This window comes from Bos javanicus, chromosome 24, assembly GCF_032452875.1.
Source record: "Bos javanicus breed banteng chromosome 24, ARS-OSU_banteng_1.0, whole genome shotgun sequence".
NCBI lineage: Eukaryota > Metazoa > Chordata > Mammalia > Artiodactyla > Bovidae > Bos > Bos javanicus.
Genome location: NC_083891.1, coordinates 40,795,690 through 40,816,797, shown reverse-complemented (window position 1 = coordinate 40,816,797; position 21,108 = coordinate 40,795,690). Strand labels below are relative to the sequence as shown.

The following is a 21,108-nucleotide window of genomic DNA, read 5'->3' as shown; positions in this document are numbered from 1 at the left end:
GCAGTTCTAAGCTTGCCTGCCTCACCTCGCCTTGCTCCTGTCTCACGAGGGGCACAATTTTCTTCTCTCACCAAATGCATGAGGTGGGAAATATGAGAATGCTGCTTACAATACAGGTCATAGGGTTTTTTCCGCAGCCACTGAGCTGAAGCTGAGCGCCGAAGAACTGATGCTTTCAAACTGTGGTGCTGGAGAAGACTCTTGAGAGTCCCTTGGACATCAAGAAGATCAAACCAGTCAATCCTAAAGGAAACCAACCCTGAATATTCATTGGAAGAACTGACTCACTGGAAAAGACCCTGATGTTGGGAAAGATTTGAGGGCAGGAGGAGAAGGGGGTGACAGAGAATGAGATGGTTTGATGGATCCATGAACATGAATTTGAGCCAACTCCAGGAAAGAGTGAAGGGCAAGGAAGCCTAGTGTGCTGCAGTCCATGGGATTGCAAAGTCATACATGACTGAGTGACTGAACAACACCAGCACCTCTGGGAGGAGTCAGGGGACGTGGTGGGAAGAGGGTCCAGGGCTCATGTTGGCAGGATCTGTTGTCTATTCACTCAATTTTATGTTCCTAACCTCAGGGGCTTCTAGTCAACTCAGTGACAGTAAGTCTGCTTAGAAACAGGCAAACCAAAGACCAACTCGGGACCTGCCCACACAGGCTTCTTTGTTTTCTGTTTTTAAATCAAACCCCTAAGGCTGAAATTGCAAAAATTCTGCAGCCTGCACCGGGGAGTGATGTTGACTGGACCTGAAGTGCTGTGAGCTTCTAGAACGCTAGACACACTCACGTTCTGCTTGCTGGTGATCTGTGCAGAGTTGCCATTACTAGTCAGGAAAATAAAAAAAAATTGACAGCTGTGAGAGCCTCCGCCAGCACGACCCACATTCCACTCGCTGGTGTCTAAAAATAAGGCATGCACATTGCTGTCTTCACTTATGACTGAAATAAGCAGTGCCTCCCCAGCAATCTGGGCACATGTGTTCTGGCTGGTTCCAGGCTGATGGCCGTCCTGCCTGGCTTTAGGAGGGTATTAAGGTGACAGTTCAGGAGGTGCTTTTCAGAGGCAATTTGGTCTCCTCGCTGTCACTGCTGTCAGTAACAATGTAGGAACACTTCGGGCTGCCTGCTCTCAATGTGGCTAGATGTATTTCTGCGGCCCTCCTAGCCTCAGGTAAACATGCACAATCACATCCGTTATCTCCGGCTGTGGGCCAGACAGAGCAACCCTCCCAGCTTCCCAGGCCTATGAGTCCTCAAGGCAGACACTCCGTCACAGCCTAGCCCCCAGTGCCAAGACTGGTCCAAGGCTCTAAGGCTGACTGTTGGGTAGAGTGGTGAGGGCAGTCCTTCAGAACCTGTCCAGACACCCTTTGTCTGTTGCTGCTGCTGTTCAGTCACTAAGTCATGCCCGACTCCTTGTGCCTTATGGAATGCAGCCCGCCAGGCTCTTCTGTCTGTGGGATTCTTCAGGCAAGAATACTGCAGTGGGTTGCCATGCCCTCCTCCAGGGGATCTTCCTGACCCAGGGATGGACTGAGCCACCTGGGAAGCCCCTCAATGTATCATAATCAACAATGATTTAGAATCCAAAAATCTAATTTGTCTTTCTCTACCCTGCTTAGTTTCTTTTTTAGTTTATGGATCTGTTGTTACGGCTCTTTTCTTTTCTTTAGCTTCAGTCACTGGATTTGTTATTTTTCAAAGCTCCCAGCTTAACTGTTGTAGATTCTTCACATATTACCATTAAAGTTAGCAGGGTCACATCTGAAAGAGAAATGATTGCTGAATGCCCTCAGTGTAATCTACACAACGTGGAGGCTGATGTACTGGTCAGGATAGTAATTACAAGATATTCAGAGAATCCAAAATTTTATAAGTCATAGAACACATGGTATTAAAATAATTGTTGGTGATGCCCTTAGATGCTCTGTGTTAGGAAAAGGACCTGAACACCACTGAAGAGTGTCACCTCGTATGTCATCAGATCTATAATTTTGACCTCTGCAACTGTGAACTTGTTAATGAAGCTCATTAATCAACCACATTCATACCTGAGTTGGTTTCTTCGTTCATATAATGAACCATCATTTTACTCTGTGACTTCTAACTTCAATTAAATTTTGTTGCTGTTGTTGTTCTTTGCATCAGTGTAGATCATAAGGGTAAAAATGTATGCAGAATAAGAACACACAGTTTATATTGCTTTCCTTCCTTAAAATATCGTCAGGGGCTCTGTGCCTGGAAGGCTTCCCTTGGAAGTTATCACTGCCAACCTGGGTATAAACTGTGGATGGTAGGGTGCTCAGGATGGGGTGACAGACCTCACCACTGCCACACTGGTGGGCATCTCACCATATGTGTGTGTTCACGCGTTCAGTTGTGTCCAACTCTTTGTGACCCTATGGACTATAGCCCGCCAGGCTCCTCTGTCCATGGAATTCTCCAGGTAAGAATGCTGGAGTGGGTTGCCATTTCCTCCTCCAGGCAATCTTCCTGACCCGGGGATCGAGCCTGCATCTCATATGTTTCCTGCATTGGCAGGCGAGTACTTTACCACTAGCACCACCTGAAAAGCCCATGTCACCATGTGAGGGGTGTTCAATACATTAGAATTGATCTAGAGCTAGGTGAGGTTTACAGAATCAGGCCAGCACCCCAAGGTTCCAGATTAAAAAAAAAAATCACCATTTTAGAACTTAGGGAGGAGTCTCAGGGTGAGTTAGAAGCTCTTTGGAGATCCTAATGGATGGATTATTTAAGTCCAGACACCAGCACAGTGGTCATTAAGACATTAAACTGCTTTGGAAGCGAAGGCAGTGGAGCTCAGGTACTGAGCAATTTTCTGCTAGGGAGTGACAGCGGGTGGTCCTGGCCCCAGAATGAGAGTGGCAAGCCACGGAGTCACTCTGGGCTCCTGGCAAAGTGCTAGATGCCCACTGAGCAGAGCGGGCAGGGCTGTGGTCTCAGGTCTGCCTGGTGTGCTGTGGAGGTTCCAGGAGTCACCACAACCCAAGCAGCAGGACATTCTCATGACTGTGGTCTGAGGTCAGCACCGACTGGGGTCTTGGGAGGGATACTGGGTCAGCTCAGAAACTCCAGGGCCCTGGAGATTATTTACATTTGGATTCTCTTTCTTAAAGACAGGTCATAAAGATGGATGTGTGCTGGGTTGGAGGTAAAGGACACACAGGGTAACACACGACCTTTGTATTCTCAGATGATAGCAGATCCATAAATCCTGTTCCTTCTCAAACCCAGCCTACGAAGTCAACAGCCACAGTGCTAGCAGGCAGCTTGGTTCTGTCACCTGGGCTCGGCAGTGGGAGAACCCATGGCACTCGGGGCTCTGACTGGGTCAGCCAGCTGCAGTCTATTAGGAGGGCCTTACTGATGGGGGCCGGCTCCCCCCAGCCCTCTGTCATGAGATCGCATCCACATCATGACCATGACCATGACCAGGCGTGAAAGCCAGCAAGGCCCTGTGGGCCTCTTGGGCACAAAAGCCTTCCTGTGTCCCCCATTCCTTGATTACAGGAAGTAGGCTTCATTCAGTTCCCAGGACCTTCCCTGACAGAGTTCCAAGGGGCAGATTCAAACAGATGCTAATCAGGGAATGGAGGAGATAAAGAGACAAGGGAGGAATAGCCAAGAACACCAGTGCAGACTTGGGGCAGGTACTGGTTCCCCTTAAGGGATACACATAACAGTAACTCTGAGCTGTTTAGCAGGTACTGAAATCCCCACCAGGTGGGAGAAGTTAACGGTCTACTGCCCACAAGCAGGGAGACCCCAGACCGGTTGGAACCAAAATGCTGATGATGCTGAAGCCCACTTATGTCATCACCAACCAATCAGAAGGAAGTTTATAAGCTGACCATGCCTTTTTTGAACCATGACTATAAAGAGCTTCACTATCCCCTCCAGGGTGGGACACATAATTCTGAGGGCATTAGCCTGCTGTGGCCCCCCTTTACCTGGCAAAGCAATAAAGCTACTCTCGTCTACTTTATCCAAAACTCTCTCTGAGATTTAATTTAGAGTCGGAGTGCAGCCGCCAGATTCGGCTTCAGGGGCAGCCTAGGAACCTTTCTCCTATACAGGGGAACTGTTTTGAAAGACCAGGAAGATGATTAAAATAGAAACAGAATTTAATAAATTTAATGTTAATCTTCTGAATGATGGTGCTCTAATAGATGTTGCAATCTGAAGCTCCTCTAGATTCCAAAGTTTCCCGACCTTGCTTAGAAAGAGCAATACAGAAGTCAACAGCCATTTTATGCACAGCCACTGAGTAGAGATACAGAAGTCAACAGCCATTCAAAGTGCGGAAGGACAGGACTGCTCTCATTGCAACCATTCTACGTGCAACCATGGAGTAGAGATACAGAAGTCAACAGCCATTCTACGTGCAGAAGGAGGGGACTGCTCTTGTCACAAACTGGGGATCCACTATCCAAACTACTGTCAGCATCGCAGACAAGATAAACGAAGCTTAAATGGTCATGTATTTCCAATCAGGAGCCACCTATTCACCTATTTGAGGGCATTTCAGGAGCCGAGGTGGAGAAGGAAATGGCACCCAACTCCAGTATTCTGGCCTGGGAAATCTCATGGACAGAGGAGCCTGGCGGGCTATAGTCCATGGGGTCATACAGAGTTGGATGTGACTTAACGACTAAACTACCACCACCACAGATGCTAAGGACGTGGACAAGGAAGGAGTCCGTCGTTTTTTCCTGGTCTAAGACATCATCTGCAGCCAGAAGCGTTGTAGGTGAATTTTTAAATAGGGTCATTTTCACATCTCCTGCTTTGTTTATCTTAAAATAGAATTGGGAGTCAGCAATTGATGCTTGGCGATTGGATACCCATTTTATCTGGCCAATGGAGTATCAAAAAATGGTTAGTTGCCAATGATAAAAACTTTAGTAGATTTAATAAAAGAAATCAAGACTTTTGGCTTCTCCAGGGACTGAAGGGAAGAGGACTGTCTGTGACATTTCAGCACACCTAAGGGACCCAAACAGCCCAGATCTTCTCTAGACTTGCTCTTCTCCAGGCCCCCCCTCACTACCTGGTCAGTTTTCCTGGCCCCTCGGGAGGCAGTTTTGACTGTGATGCTTAAACTAGGCCTCCTGCGACTTTTAGGCCTGAACTCCGAGTCAGCCACATCTTGATAAATTATAAAGAAGAATCTTGATTATTGTGACTATGGAACCATGCAGATGGCAGATGTGTACAATTAAGCCATTCCTCATGCAGACGTCCTCAAGCATGTCCAAGCGTCCCCTAAGGTGACAATACCACTCCCAGATGACAGCTGCTGAGACAAGAGTCTCAGTTAATGCTACGTCACCAATATGTTCCTGTGTCTTAATGTACTTCTGAGATTTTCCCCCCTTCCCCTTTTGTTTAGCAAAGGTGAGGACTAGTCCTAGGAATCAGGCAGGATCCACTCTGAGGAGTGGCCAAGTTCTTCCACGACTGACTTTTGACTCCAAACCCACCAGCCGGTTTAGACACATCAGGTGAAAGGATGAAGGGTGTTCTGACACACGGACATTAAGCTGCTCAGGAAATGGCTGTTCCCTGATTTTGTTTCTCTTAATGTTTTCCTTCTGACGTAAGGCCAGTGAGCTAATGTTTATCATAAATTCTCATCAAGTGCACTCGAAGGAACTGAGCCATGTGTGGATACAGTGGGAGTGCTCTCAGTGGCGACAGGGCTGCAGACCCACGTGAATTACCAAGACACGAAGCTGAGCATTTCCATTGTGAACCCGCTGAATGGAAGACCTGGAAAACTGGATATTCAATTTATTTAGGGCAGGTGCTCATTGTATAGAGAAAAATTCATCCTGAGGCTCTTATTCATTTTGTCAATATAATAATTTCTATCTCAATTGATGTTGCTTGTGAAAAACATGTAAGGCTGTTTATGAAAAATGTTTCAAAGGTGGTTTAAAAATAAGTGATAATTTAAGTAAATGATAGATATGAGCCCATTTTTCTTTTAATTAAGCTGTATCTGAATTTAAATATATCCCTATTCATTTAAATGATTTTAATACATCAAGTTGAAAACCTAAGTAATTGTTATTCAGACGTTTAAAAATTATACTTTTCAAAAGAAGGAATCTGTTCACCAAAAAACCTACAGTATGGAAAAATTAATACAGCATCTTATATTATAAAACTTACACATCCCTATAATAAAAAGCAATTCAAAGTCCAGGGTGGCACTGAAGGGCTTGCATGAAAGGAGTGTTTTCAGTCTTTAATTACTAAATATACTATATGTCCACTAGCAGCAAAGACTGTACTAGGTGTGAGAAGGGTGTCAAAGATGATTAGAAAGGACCACATCACAGCCAGTAACACGCTAGGATCTAAGAGCAGAGGCAGATGGCACCCAGGTAATTCAGGAGGCTGAATGCATGGAGAGGGCAGTCTGAGCACTGTGACAAGGGAGATCTGGGAAGTACCGAATACTAGGTCCACGCTGGAATTCTGGCATCGGGCCATAGGGCTCCAAGTCATCTCAGGAATATAACTAACATAAAAAAGTTGTATTTATGCTTGGGTGTGCAGGAGAGAGAACATGGGCCATGCTTAGATGGGATTACCTGCCCTACATTTTTGGCCAAGTTTTGGTTTTGTGTTGTTCTTACAAACAAATAGAAGGAGGTTGGACTTAATAAGTGAGTCAGTTTTTACTTATTGCAGTAAAACCCATAAACATAGTTTTACTTTAGTTGCACCACATCAGTGCCAAGAGGGGAGCTATATATGAAAATAACCCAAACTCCTTCCAATGGACCTAATGAAGCCTGATGCACCTTGAAGGGCACAGTCTGTGAGGACGCTGGGCAACAACATGCCTTTCCTATTTGTCAATACGTTATTTACTGCAGCACCTTGTAAAGCTGAGACATGCAAAAAAAAAAAAAAGAAAAGAAATAACATCCTCTACTAATTAACACGATAGCTCCTCTTTATCTTCTTCATAAATGATTAAAGAAGATTAAAGATTTCAGCTATAATTTCTTTCCTTCTTGAAATTCAGATTTATGTTAGAGAGATCATGAATTTTGCCTAAAGAAGTCAGGTTAGACACTAGTTTGCTCTTAACCTATATATATTTCCTATAGTGAAAGTATTTTTCATTACTGTTTTAGTCATTAATACAAAATGAGAAAGAATTGAAGAAGTGATAATATTAAGTTTGAATCCACAGATTCACTGACCAAGAAGACAGGTTTAGTGATATTTGTCTTAGGATGATGGTTGTCATCCTATCATCCTAAATGAAGCATCCTCAGCTTTCATGTCCTGGGTGTTTCCTACTCTACAAACTAGAATGCAAGGTCGTGTCAACATGAATGAGATGGTCGCCCTCTACAGAGCACAAAGAGCCTGGGGGGACAGAGCTGGGAGCATCAACACAGGCTTGGGGGCCAGCCACCTCAGAGAATGAGCCATCAATTTCAGTGGTAAACATGAAACCCCCTTATAGGTTCTGTTAGACTTGAACCTCAAGGCTAAGATATAGAGAAAGAACATGTTTTAATAAGTTGTGCTAATGGATACAAGATACAAAGGAGCTGTGGTGGAAAGTTCCAGGGCACTCAGGTAGGCATCAGTAGGATGGCCGTGCCCTGAGGTGGCAGAGAGAGCCCAGCTCAGGGCCAGTCTCATGACCAGAGGGTCCACCCTCAGATGCTCCTGTGAGAGCTGAGAGGCCTGGGCTGTGAAGAGGGCTTGGGATCCCTACAGATGCAGGGTGCTACTCCAGATACAGGAGAGAGAGAACCCCGTCCTCTGTCCTGATGACCGGCCCTGGACCGGGTCCGGGTCTGACAGGTTCAGATACCCATAGAATCTGTGCTCAGTGCCCAGGCCACGCCCACTCACATGACCTTGGGGCTTAGCAGGAAACCCCCAAGGGAGGTGCTGTCGGGGCCCCAGCACCCGGCTTCCTTCTCTGTAGGGAGTAAAACCCTGGATGGAGCAGGGGCCTCTGCACGAGGAAGACCGTTGGGCCAGTTTGGTCGGGAGCAGTTTCCTCTGTGCTCTCGGCTCCACAGTCTCCGCTCAGACCTGGCCCTGCTGTGGGGACCGTGAGCTGTGCCCCTGGTGGCCTTCCTCCCGTAACCTTCTCAACAGAGACCCATGTTCTCCAAGCGGACGCCACACTTCCTCCAGCTCCTGGTCCTGCTGGCCTCTGGGGGCAGAAACTAAGACTTTAAGTTTGTGATGAGACACACAGCTCCAGCTCAATGGTGCAGCAGCACGGTGTGTGCACTGACCACATAGTTAGTACTGGGGTCAGCACCACAATGCCAATGACACATCGTCTTCTCCGAACACTCTAGGAAAGGTCTGTTATGACTTCCGGACACTGTGCGTGCAGGCATGCTAAGTTGCTTTAGTCATGTCCAACTCTTGTGACCTCCTGGACTGTAGCCTGCCAGACTCCTCTGTCCATAGGATTCTCCAGGCAAGAATACCGGAATGGGTTGCCATGCCCTCCTCCAGGGGATCTTCCTAACCCACGGATCGAACCCCCATCTCTTATATCTCCTGCATTGGCAGGCAGGTTCTTTACCACTAGCACCAGCTGGAACCCGCTGGGGGCATTACACTGAGGAAACTGGGGTCACAAAGCCAGCAGCTTGCAGGCCACATAGCTCGCAGGGGCCCATGTCAGCCTCTCATCTCCAGGGCCCTGCAGACCCTCCACAGCCCCCAGACCCTAGAGTTTGTGTCTGAGAAGGAGGGAGTGAAGCTCAATTGCTGAAGGCTTACTATAAAACTCAACAAAGCTCTCTCACTCACTAATCAGACGAGGACACAGCATCTTCTCTGCTGTGAGTTCTTAGGAGAAAACCGATGGCTCCAAGAATGCCATGAACACACACATTCGAAAGGATTAAGAGGAAAAAGTGATCCTGCAGCTATTCTCCAGTGATAGCTCAGAAAGGAGATTAAAACATGCTGCCAGTTCGAAATACATGTAGATTTCCAGCAAGAGTAAATGGCAATAAGACGATGACTGTTTGGTGTCCCTAACTATTGGTTACAAAGAGCAGCTGAGGTTTACTGAGCGAGAGGCACCTCTGAACTTGACTGCTGCGACCAGGGCAGCAGGTGGGAACAGTAAGACACACCTGGATGTACCCCAGGCTCTCCGAGTACCACCCACGTGATCTTGAACAGCTTCCTGAACTTCTGGGCTGCTATTTATCAAGCACCAACTATACGCCTGAGTCCTCTCACTTAATTTTCCTACCCCACCTCCCCACCCCCAGCCCCGTGAAGTACAAGTCATCATCATCACATTTCACATCTGCAAAGTGAGTTCAGAGAGGTTACGTGACGCCCTGAATTTACGCCAACACGGGATTATGCGACACCCTTGAATTTACGCCAATATGAGGTTACATGACACCCCTGAATTTACGCCAGCACCAAGTAGGAGCTGTGAACCCAGGTTGTGAGATTCTAAAGTCCAGTGACTGCCTCTTATCATTCTGACACTTTCTTCCTGTTAAATTAAAAAAAAAAAAACAAAACAAAAACTGGTACCTGTATTCCCTACTTTCCTTTTTAAAAGAAAATATTTATAAGGAGCCCCCAGTAGAACATAGTTAAATAAGCCAATAGGTCAAATCCAGAAACAGTGCGACTATGGGAGCTATTAGAGTTACCACATAAAGTCCTGGTTAGAAAAGAACTGACAAAGGTCAACTTATGGACTTCCCAGGCGGTCTAGTGGTTAAGACTTTGCCTTCCAATGCAGGGGGTGAGGGCTCCATCACTGGTCAGGGAGTTAAGATTCCACATGTTGTGCAGCCAGAAAGCCAGAACTTAAAATAGAAGCAGTATTGTAACAGATTCAATAAAGACTTTAAAAATATTCCACATCAAAAACAAATCTTAAAAATAAGATAAATTTATATTTTACCACTGAACAAGGAGCTCATTCAGTTACCATTAGAAAACTAAAGTACACTAGCTAATTAATTAGGAGGGCATTTCCAGACCAGTTGGTTACATGTGTGTCCTGTTTCACGTGTGCTGAAGCATGTGCTACCGCAGAAGAGTCTCAGCACCTGATTATTATCTAAACGACTACATGTCAAGTACACGTAGTCTAAACAGTCACAAAGACATGGCTACACAGGACGTCTCAGTACAGTTTCAGAAAATGTGATTTTGAAACAGGACTTTGAGTAAAGCATTCAGACTTGAGACATTTTTTACATGCAACTGACCCTTAAATATAGTGGAAAAAATTCTATCTCAAGTGTAAACAGGTTTAGTAAGGGAATTACAGTTAATGTCAACTTACCTCCACTCATACACTGCAGACATCTCTTTAGAAAGTGGACTTTCATCACATTTTTCTCTCTTATCTTTTTGGTTTCCTGTTTTTGGATACTCTTCCTACAGTATTGAATTTTTTTTTCTTGGTAGTTACACTGTTTTTTAAATACAATAGAAAGGTGCTAAATATTTAATGACATAAGCTGCATTTGCAAAATGTTGTCTAGCCGCTAAGTCATGTCTGACAAAAGATTGCGATCCCCTGGACTGTACCCTTCTAGGCTCTTCTGTCTGTGGGATTTCCCAGGCAAGAATACTAGAGTGGGATGTCATTTCCTTCTCCAGGGGATCTTTCTGACACGGAGATCAGGCCCACGTCTCCTGAATTGGCAGGTAGGTACTTTACCACTGAGCCACCTGAGAAGCCCACATTTGCAAAACGCACATCTGTTAAAATGCTTTATGGAAAGGAGAGTGAGGTATTGTGCTACAGAATGGAAACAGTCATATTTACCTATAACAGGTGTGCAAGACTGTTTGACCAAGACTATGTATCTCTTTAATGATTTCCATCTTGTCAAAACTTCTGTAATTTCTATTTACCACAATGACTGAGACAGAAATATTACTGTAATTGATATAAATGTTCTCAAATTTCTAAAAGATCTATAGCAATTTTAGAAACAATAGTAAATATAATTAATCAGGATAAAAATCGACAGTGTTTATATACTAAATTCTGTCAAACATGTTATTGAGATAAATTATTCCTTATGAAAAAATGTTGAACATGCAGGCATTTTCATTTATACAAATAAATTTAATTATACAGGGATGAAAATGAGAAAAACTAAGTATCTTCTACTCAACTTACATTAATTTTGAGTGTGTTGTCATGTGACTCTGCAAGAGATCTTTTTATTTCATAGATATTCATCTTAACACCCCTTCTTAACATTTGCTTCATCAAAATACTGCACCCTCAAAAGAACTGGGAATGGGAAAATACCAAGAAATTGTTTTGCCTAAAGAATAAAATAAATAAAAATACATGTAAAGGTTTTGTAAAGGGCATTAAGGAAAGTAGGTTTGTTTTCTAGGCCAGGCTCCAGTATATAAATATTCACAAACAGGTAACAACTAATTTGTGATAGGTTATAAAACATTATAGCTAAATAAAACTGAAGGTCATCTCAGTTTTCTGTCGTTATGACTTGGGTGTGAAAGGATTCCATGAGCTAGTATGAGTTGAGCAGATTTTGGGCTTCCCTGGTAACTTAGCTGGTAAAGAATCTGCCTGCAATGCGGGTGACCTGAATTCGATCCTTGGTTGGGAATATCCCCTGGAGAAGGGAACGGTTACCCATTCCAGTATTCTGGCCTGGAGAATTCCATGGACTGTAGAGTGCATAGGGTTGCAAAGAGAACAGATTTTACAGGTTCTGTTCCAGGCCTACCTTCAGTAACTAATTTTTAGAGATGGCTGGCCTTTCAGAAGCCCACAGGATCTTAGTTAAGACAATAATTGGCAACATCTTCAAGGGAAATTTGCTGTTTCCCCCTCCCAAGAGCTCAGGCCCACGTGGCCCAGAACACTGACCCATCCAGATGGTCAATTCTCACTCTTCCCTGGCAGCACAGACTTCCGCCTATATTACCAGAAGTACTGATGCATTTGCTTCACCCACATTTTTTCCTTGGCTCAGGCTGCCTTTATGACCAATGACACAAGCTCATGTTGGTGACTGAGTCTAGCCTGGGCAGGAGTGGGTCTCCCAGTTTGATGAGCACAGGCTTGTACCAGCAAACATGACCAACAATACAATGAAAGCTGGCTCTTTATTGCTCATTCTCTCTCATTTCATCTTTCTGCTGCTCCCCTTTATCTGAGTACCCACTGTATGACAACAGGAAGCATGTGGCTGAAAGATGAACTTTCACCAGCCAACACTCCATGGAGACTTGAATCCACTGCACAAAGTGAGCTTTGGAGGAGTGGCCGGGTATGTTTATAGCATGAGATACATAAGGAGTCCTCACTGCCCTTGTAGGACGCCAGCATCAGCTGCCACGTAATAGAAAGCCTGAGAGTTTGGGCCTGGGTGGGACTTCAGATGTGGTTGAGTGCAGTTTGCTCAACTTACAGATGAATAAACTAAGGGGCAAAGAAGTTCAGAATCACAGAGTTGGTTAAAATACAGATCCAGGAATTCCAAATCTAAACTCTCTGTCTGCTAACCAAATTCTGTAGCTTGTTTATCAGTAACTCTCCAGCCACTTACCTGTGATTACTATCATGTTTTCCCTGGTCTGTTAAAAACACATTTAAAATTCTAGGCTTCAATTTGGAGGGAAAACCCTGAACAATCAGAAGTTTTTGGAATTTCTATTAACTAGGATAGTCTGAACCACATGACTGTTCAGGTCAAAATCTTACAAGTTTCTGACAAATTTGCCTTACAAGGCAGCATATTCTATATTTCAGAAAGAGCAAATACCAAAGTGGCACATGCTGTGAAAATAACCCTTTTAAGGCTATCATCTAGTAAATAATCATGCAAATTTGATATGAGTTATTGGAATTTAGTCTAAAGTTGTATCAAGGCCGTATGTTACCATCGGCAATTTCTTCAAATGCATAATTTATAACATAACCTCCATGTCTGCCTGAGAGTCCAAGGTAGAATAATAAATTAATCCAGCAGAATCAGACCCTTGGAGGATGAATTAACATTTAGCTAAGGTCGTGAGGGCAACTGGATTGGTGGTTTCAGGCAATTCCTCATGGAGAACTTGCCAGATGACATGAAAATCCAACACGTTCCCATGACTAAAAATCAACTCTCCAAAATGCTTAGTTTGAATATCTAGGCATGCAAGGGCCTAGGGCTGCTTAGAATTCACACTGGATCATATTTTTAAAAAATAGTACAAACTACCCGTACCAAAGATAAGCTTTCTATATAAACATCGAGGTGGGAGAGAAAAAGAGCATCCATGAGAAAGTGGATGAAGGGTGATGAACAAGTAAGAGAGGAAGAAAAAGACAGAGATGTAAGGGAGAAAGAAATAGAGACTGACAGCTAGAGATGCAGAGAAGATAAAGAAAAGGAAGCTAGGGATAAGCGAAGTGAAGAGGGAGGAGGAGGCTCCCAGCTACAAGGTTAAGGAGTTCTGGGGATGGGATGACTACAGCAAGTGACTGTAGTTAATATCACTATACTGCTGCTGCTGCGTCACTTCAGTCGTGTCCGACTCTGTGCGACCCTATAGACGGCAGCCCACCAGGCTTCCCCATCCCTGGGATTCTCCAGGCAAGAACACTGGAGTGGGCTGCCATTTCCTTCTCCACTGCATGAAGGTGAAAAGTGAAAGTGAAGTCGCTCAGTTGTGTCTGACTGGGATTTTCTAGGCAAAATTACTGGAGTGGGGTGCCATTGCCGTAAGTAAGTAATTAAGAAAGTGTTAATCGCTCTGTTGGGTCTGACTCTTTGCAGCACCATGGATTGTAGCCCACCAGTATCCTTTGTCCAGAGGATTTCCCAGGCAAGAATACTGGTCTGGGTTGCAGTTCCCTTCTCCAGGGGAATCTTTCCTGAACCAACAATCAAACCTGGGTTTCCAGCATTGCAGGCAGATTCTTTACCATCTGAGCCTCTATGTATATACAACACTATGGTGCTATATATTTAAAAGCTGCTAAGAGAGCAGATCACCAAAGTTCTCAACACAAGAAAGAATATTTTAAAAATGGAGTGAAATTAAATGATGTGTGACCAACAAGAAAGGAAGAAAAGGTGGATGACAAGAGGGAGGAGGAGCTGAAATGATGGGGACCAGCCAGGCCTGTATGAGCCAGGACAAGGCCTCGTCCTGAGGCCTCACCAGACCAGTAAACAAAATACAAAAGAAGAAGCAAGGAAAGCTGTATATGTATGCCTATACATTCAGATATTAGCTCATCCCTTAAATATCCCTGTGACCCAAGGTTTGACCTTTACCCTCAACCTCCTTCTGACAGTCGCGCTGAGCGCCCACGTTCGAGCCCCAGCTTCAGCTGGGCACACGTGGATGGATGACTCTGATTGTGGATAGCACTGCATGCCAGCACACCCCCCCTGCCCAGGGGACGTGTCCACTCCATGGCACAGGAAGACTGGACATAGAAGTGCAGAGCTGAGCTCCCCTCTTCATGCCCCACACAGCCTAGCTCGTACACACCCCATGACTGGGGAGCGGGGACACCCCCACCAACGGCCTCGCCAACAACAGGTTCTTTCTGTGTTACTTCAGCTCCCCGGATCGGCCTACAAGCGGCTGCAACCTCCTGATGTTTCTAAAGTTGCTGGTCTTCCTGCCTCGAGCCCTTTTCTCTCCTTGCTGGGTTCAACCTTAACACTGAGTGATCCTTCTAATAGAAAAAGCACATCCCATTACTACCTGCTTAAAGGCCACCAGTGGACTTAACAACCAGGTCTAGCTCCTTAGGTGACCAGACAAGACCTCCCTGACTTGGCTTTGTCAACCTCTCGACCTGCACTTCTTGTCATCTGTAACTTTGCTCACACTCTATCATTGTTTTAAATTTTTCTTTAAATTGAAGTTGGTTGATTTACAATATTGTGTTAATGTCTGCTGTATAGAAATGTGATGGTTCTTTACATGTGTGTATATATATATATATGTATGTATATATTCAATATATTGTTTTTCATGTTCTTTTCCATTATGGTTTATCACAGAATATTGAATATAGTTTCCTGTGCTATACAGTAGGATATAATTGTTTATAACTAATTTTAAACTACATAAAAAACGGATAATTTATCTTACTGCTTTTTGCCATCTATCTTTTATGTTGATCATTTTTATATAAACTGAACACTGTATTATTAAGCAAGTTCTCATTTCCACAAGACAAAAGAGACTGTGTATTTTTCATGTATTGGAGGTGACGATTGCTTTCTGCGGCCATATGTGTTTTTCTCCTGCCTTGACCACCCCTGGCTAGAAAGGGCAACCTTACTACACCCAACATGTTACCATCCTTGTCCTTATGTGTCCACGCCCTGAGTTGCTGTCTGTCTGATCCTGAGAGTCCCTCTCTCGTGGGATATTGTGCTGTTTAATCCCCTGACATGGTGCCTGCACATAACGCAGGGCCAAGAAACCCATCATTGTCATTATCTTCCTTATCATGAGAAGGAGAAGTCTCTTTTCTTGTATTCCTCAAGATCTATTGTTAGTAATAAGTATTAATACTGAACATTTCCTGGTGAACAAGTGATTTTACTGATTCTGCTGAGCTTTAAGTAAGTACCAACTGGTGGGAAGACACCTGATCCTTAACGCTGACCTGGCATAAGAAGCTCTTCACAGTCACACAAAATCCAGCTGCGGACTCCAAATGTGTTCCCATAACCTTGACTGCTACATGATGCAAAATACGAACCACCAGAGCCACAGGTGTGGTTCGGTCATCCAAGACAACGGACTAACAGAACGCTTTCACGCACGAGAAGCCTCTCGGCCAACAGTGGGCCAGCAGCACCTGCATGGCAACAGCCAGGGGCTCACCTTTTCTTCATCACCAGCACGACCCCGAGAAATATGATCACGAACAGCAGGATGCCGGCGATGACCCCCGCAATCTTGACTGTGTGGTCTGTTTGCTTCTCGGGTTCTGGGACTGGTTTTGGAGTGGCGGCTCCTGCAGGAGGCGGGGAGACAAGAAAAGAGACACGGTGGGTAAGGGAGAATAGAAACGTTAGCTTTTTACATTTTCGCCACCTTTAACAGAGTCGTAAGACTTATCGGAGCCAGCAGACAGACAGGCTTTGATTTTTTTCAGCAGCTTTCACAGGCGCTGAAAGGGGTGTAATTGTTCTCATTGTTCTTCCATATTTCACTAAACCCAACACAAGTTGGAAAGTACACCCACGCCTGACCCTTTCATGAGAGACTCTTCTCAAACACAGTTTTTAAAATATTTTTATTATCTCTATGGGCTCCCTGATCTTTCTGCCTTTTTAAAAACTTGCTAACAACACAATAGACATCCTCAGCCTTTATCCAAATTTGATTTGCTGGAACATTTCCCCCAATTATTTTTCATAAATGAAGCAGTAATTCCATAACATATTAGCCCAAACACCTGGAGAGGGGAGATAAGCTCACTTACTGTGCATTTTACCAGCAATTGTTTTTTTTAACACAATAGAGATACTCCCACCCCCCAACCCCCCGCCTTTGAAAAGCTAAATCTAGGTCACATCTGGTAGGCAAAGACTCCTTCTAAGCAATTTATTCACAAAGTGGGAAGCAACCGACGATCACACTACTGTTGCCCACATTTGGTATCTGTTTAAATGAGATAACCAGGGCCTGCCAGTGGCTACTGTCTTAGCTCTCCCATTTCCCAAACACTGTCCGTCCTGTTTACAGTGTAATGCAATGGAATGGCATATCTGTGTCTGATGAAATATCCATTACCTCTGCTAAATGAGCTCGGGATGAAAAATATTAGGATTCTATCGTTCTATTCTCTAAACAGAATCCATTTTCTAAGGGCTGCTCCCTTTTTCGTCAGAACACGACCGCCCTCGGCATCTGAGCCATCACGTCCCTCTCCCTACCGATATAGCTCATTGGGAAAGCGGAGATTTTATGTCCAAATCTCCCACGTTAGAATTTTCTTCTTGTTGGTAAAAATGAAATTAACACTGACTCTTGGTACCAGCCCTTTCTACCCTTCCACTGGGTTTTGCATTTATGGGTCATCTGATTCTTGAAAAACTTAACCATCATTGTGTCCTACGCGCTCCACATGGGGCTTGATCTGAGTCACAGCAGGGAACAGGGGTCAGACTATAAACTTGCCATCTGTTTCCATTGGGAACGTACTAACGCTTCTTTAAAAAGTTATTCATATTAAGATTTTATATGAGACTCTGGACTCTGAACATGGCTGTGGCCATCAGATAGACGGAACTGGTCAAGATCAGAGAAACACAAGGCAGGAAACACCATAGCCTGAGGTTCCATGCACGTGTTCTTTCCAATACAATCGACGATAGCAAGGAGAGTAGTTATGATGCAAAAATCACACCTTATTAATACAAGCTCTTCTGGATAGAATGACTCTTTACAGGACATTTTTATTTCTGACCACTTCAGGGAGATGTCCTGCTATTCTGTTTGAAAGAATGTCCCTCGAACAGGTGTCAGATGAACCTTGAAGATATCACTGTTACCATTTTTTATTGTAATAACATCTGAAGTATATACCCCAATACTGGAACACATAGCCAAGTGGTATATTTGGAGGATAGTACTTCTTTAACTAAACTGCTAAGAAAAAATTTAAGTTAAAATGTGTATGTTTTAAAAAATGAATAATAGGTGAAAACAGCCATCCATGTAAAAATAACATAGCTCAAATTCACGAAACTTGACAAAAAGCCTAATGGCTTTCAATTTTGATTTTTTAAATATAATTTGAAAACTTAAAAAGAAAGCTATTTGGTTTTATTCTTCCAAATGCTGGCACACTGGGAGCCACTGCATTTATCTCACTAGAGATAGATTACAAGTTATCCAGGTATACTTTCTCCCATTCAAGTACTAACCAGGCCAGACTCTGCTTTGCTTCTGAGATCAGACGAGATAGGGTATGTTCAGGGTGGTATGGTGGTAGACGACTTTCTAAACAAATGATTCTCTAAGTTTTTTGTAGCTAAATTATGCCAATAAATACTCAGGGAATAAATTATTTAGAAAAACTGGATATGGCTTAAAAATTTAAATATAAGCAATTACAAGGATTGTAAACACTCCATGAGAAGAGTTGGTCGTATTAATGGTCTCATGTCTGCTTCTGTTAACTAAACAACTAGTCTTGTTGTACTTTAGCCTCTTCTCTAAGCTTTGTGAGAACCAGGGTGTGACTCTGCCCATCCTCGGGTCAGGGAGAGACATCAGCCCAGCGATGCCTCATTTCCTGTCGCAAACAGGCGAGTGCACTTGCCGCGCAGCTGGCAAAGCTCAGCATCGTCGTTCCTTAGCACTTACTCAACTTGTTTCATGTTGAAGGCCAAGAAAATGCAACGTTCAGCCTCCACAGGACACAGGGGCAAGGTGATCATGGCAGAAATCGTGCAAAATGGGGGAGCAACTCAAAAAGGGCGAGGAGGGCTGCCCTGCAGGTTTCCCCACACGGTCACTGGCTTACTACCTGGGTGAAGGGGCTGAGTGAGGAGTCTGGGTTTACAACTACTCTGGAGAAGCACCAACATAAACACAAACTGGGCTGAAATAAATCACAACCCCAGGACAATCTCACGGAAGTGTGTCACTTACTGCAGGTGCCCTCGGGGACGCACCACCCCTGCCTTCTGCGTGCTCTGCCCTCCATCCTGCCTGAGGTGGACCTCCTTCTGTCCCTCCCCCTCAGGACGCGCTTCTCTCCCCTTTGTCCCTTTGGAAACCTGGGGCTGTGACCTGTCAGTCAGCCACAGACAGGATAATCTATGACAGAATGTGGTTGCAGTTGGTAGCTTGTTTCTTTCCCCCGGGGGCTTCCCTGGTAGCTCAGTTGGTAAAGAATCCACCTGCAATGCAGGAGACCCCGGTTCGATTCCTGGGTCAAGAAGATCTGCTGGAGAAGGGATAGGCTACCCACTCCAGTATTCTTGGGCTTCCCTTGTGGCTCAGCTGGTAAAGAATCTGCCTACAATGTGGGAGACCTGGCTTCAGTCCCTCTGTAGGGAAGATCCTCTGAAGAACGGTAAAGGCTACCCACTCCAATATTCTGGCCTGGAGAATTCAATGGACTAAATAGTCCATTGGGGTCACAAAGAGTCAGACGGGGCTGAGCTACTTCACTCACTTCTTTCCCCCTCACCCAAATCTACGAATGTAACAGTGTAACTTAACAAACTGCTTGGCAAGAGGTTTTTTTTTTTAACAATATTTTCCCCTTGTCTTGTTATTTTCATGCCAGGTTTCTAATGTTACAACCTTTTATTCCTTTTTTTTTCTTGGTATAAATTCAAATTCTTCATGGAAAGGCATTTTTTTTTCTCTTCTACTGTGCATTCCGCTTAGAGGTTACTGCACGTGTCCGCACGTGTAGCTCCTTTTGAAGAGAATAAATTCAAATGCATCTAAAAGTGTGTATTATGTGGGCTTGGACAGTCACTAGAATGATAAATATGCTAAATATTTCAGGGGAGAGGAGGGTGAATATCACCTCCACGGATGTGCAGGCTGCTGACTCCTCGTGACAGCGCCAAGTAGACTGTTCTAATGACCAAGAAGAGCATTTCCAAGAAAAAAAAAAAGGATGGTGTTCCAGGTTTCAGATATAACATCCAACGTGAAAAAAATCTCTAAAGAAAAGGAGTGATTATCCATGGCAGTGGTTGGTTGATTTTCAACTTGGCAGAATCCAGTCTGTCTTGGCCCAGTGTTGGATGCTAAATTCAGTAACAGAAGCTCGCCAGGTTGAGAACTCGATGTACTCAGCCATTGGCTCTAGGGTCTGGGCCCAGTTCTGACCACTACACAGACCATACAAACTTCCCCTGGAGGCCCACGATGCCAGCCCAGCAGGATATGAAGTAGGTGTTGGGCATAAAGTGGAGAAATCTAGACTTGGGGCAAACATTTGGGGGTTGCCAGGCGATATTTAAAGCCATGAGACTACAGGAGAGTGCTTGGGAGGTGAACTGAGAGGGTGGGTCATAAGAAGGGCCAGTAATGGGGACAAAAAGGAGCTGCTGATCTAGGGAGGAGGGAGGGGGAGGAGGAAGTCAGTGTGATACGGAGCCAGAGAGGAGTGTGGGGATCCAGGGAAACTGCTCTTTTTTAAGATGGGAGAAATGAGGGCATCTTGAATGATGATGCTTCTGGACCCCTGGAGGGGAAAAAGTTGATGATGCAGGAGGGAAAGGAGATGCCTTTTGGAGTAACGACCTTGATGGGACAGGAAGGGATGGGCCTGGAGAGGGTCGTACAGAGAGGTAAGGGGATGAGGGCCTAGGGAAGACGGGGGAGCTGGACGCCAGGGCTTTATGAGAAAAAGGGCCTCGTGAGATGAATCCTGGTGATCTCAAAGCAGGTGGCAACGGAGATGAGAGGGTTGCGGTGGGGCTGGGAGTTTATCAAGGAGCACAGAGCTGGCCCCCTCCTCCCTCCTTATAACAAGAAGGAGGAGGAGAAGGGAAGAGGAGGAGAAAAGGCAGAGGGTGACATGGCTCCGAGTTCCACCCTAAGTGATCCATGAGCCATCAGAGGCGGGAGCGTCCCTGGGACAGACACGGAACGGATGCTTGCTTGACCCATCCCTGGGACGCAGTCAAGCCTGGTTTTCGGTCTCAGATAAACAGCTCCTCCTGTGCTTCAGGACCCATAATGAGGCCCTGCAGGACACTCAAGATGAATAAGACGAGTGAGAGTTCACCTGTCTCTGCCAGACACAAGAGGCTGAGAGAGGGACCATGTCTGACTATGTCTTCAAAACCCAACTGGAGGAGAGAAGGACAGTCCATGTGGAGAGCAGTGAAGGCTACTGCCCCCTGGGCTAGGGGCCTCCAGTGTCTGGCCCCAGGGGGTGACTGGAACTACAAAGAGGAGGGGCTCACAAAAGGCGCCCACTGGCCACACACAGGCCCTCTGGCCTTAGAGCCGGGCACCGGACACCGGCACTGCTCAGGGAAGAACCTGGCCTGCTTCCTGGTGACAGAACTGGTGTTTGGGTAAAATGCCTGCACT

General features: G+C 45.0%; 1 protein-coding gene across 6 annotated transcripts in view; it reads right to left on the bottom strand.

Annotated features, from left to right (window-relative positions):
• The window catches only part of PTPRM (protein tyrosine phosphatase receptor type M), a 662,162-nt gene that overhangs the window by 201,116 nt on the left and 439,938 nt on the right, over window positions 1-21,108 (bottom strand). For all 6 annotated transcript variants that reach the window (XM_061399910.1, XM_061399904.1, XM_061399907.1 and 3 more), the window contains one exon: window positions 15,913-16,045. In XM_061399910.1, coding sequence (XP_061255894.1) covers window positions 15,913-16,045 — 133 coding nt within the window. The remainder of the gene's footprint in view (window positions 1-15,912; window positions 16,046-21,108) is intronic.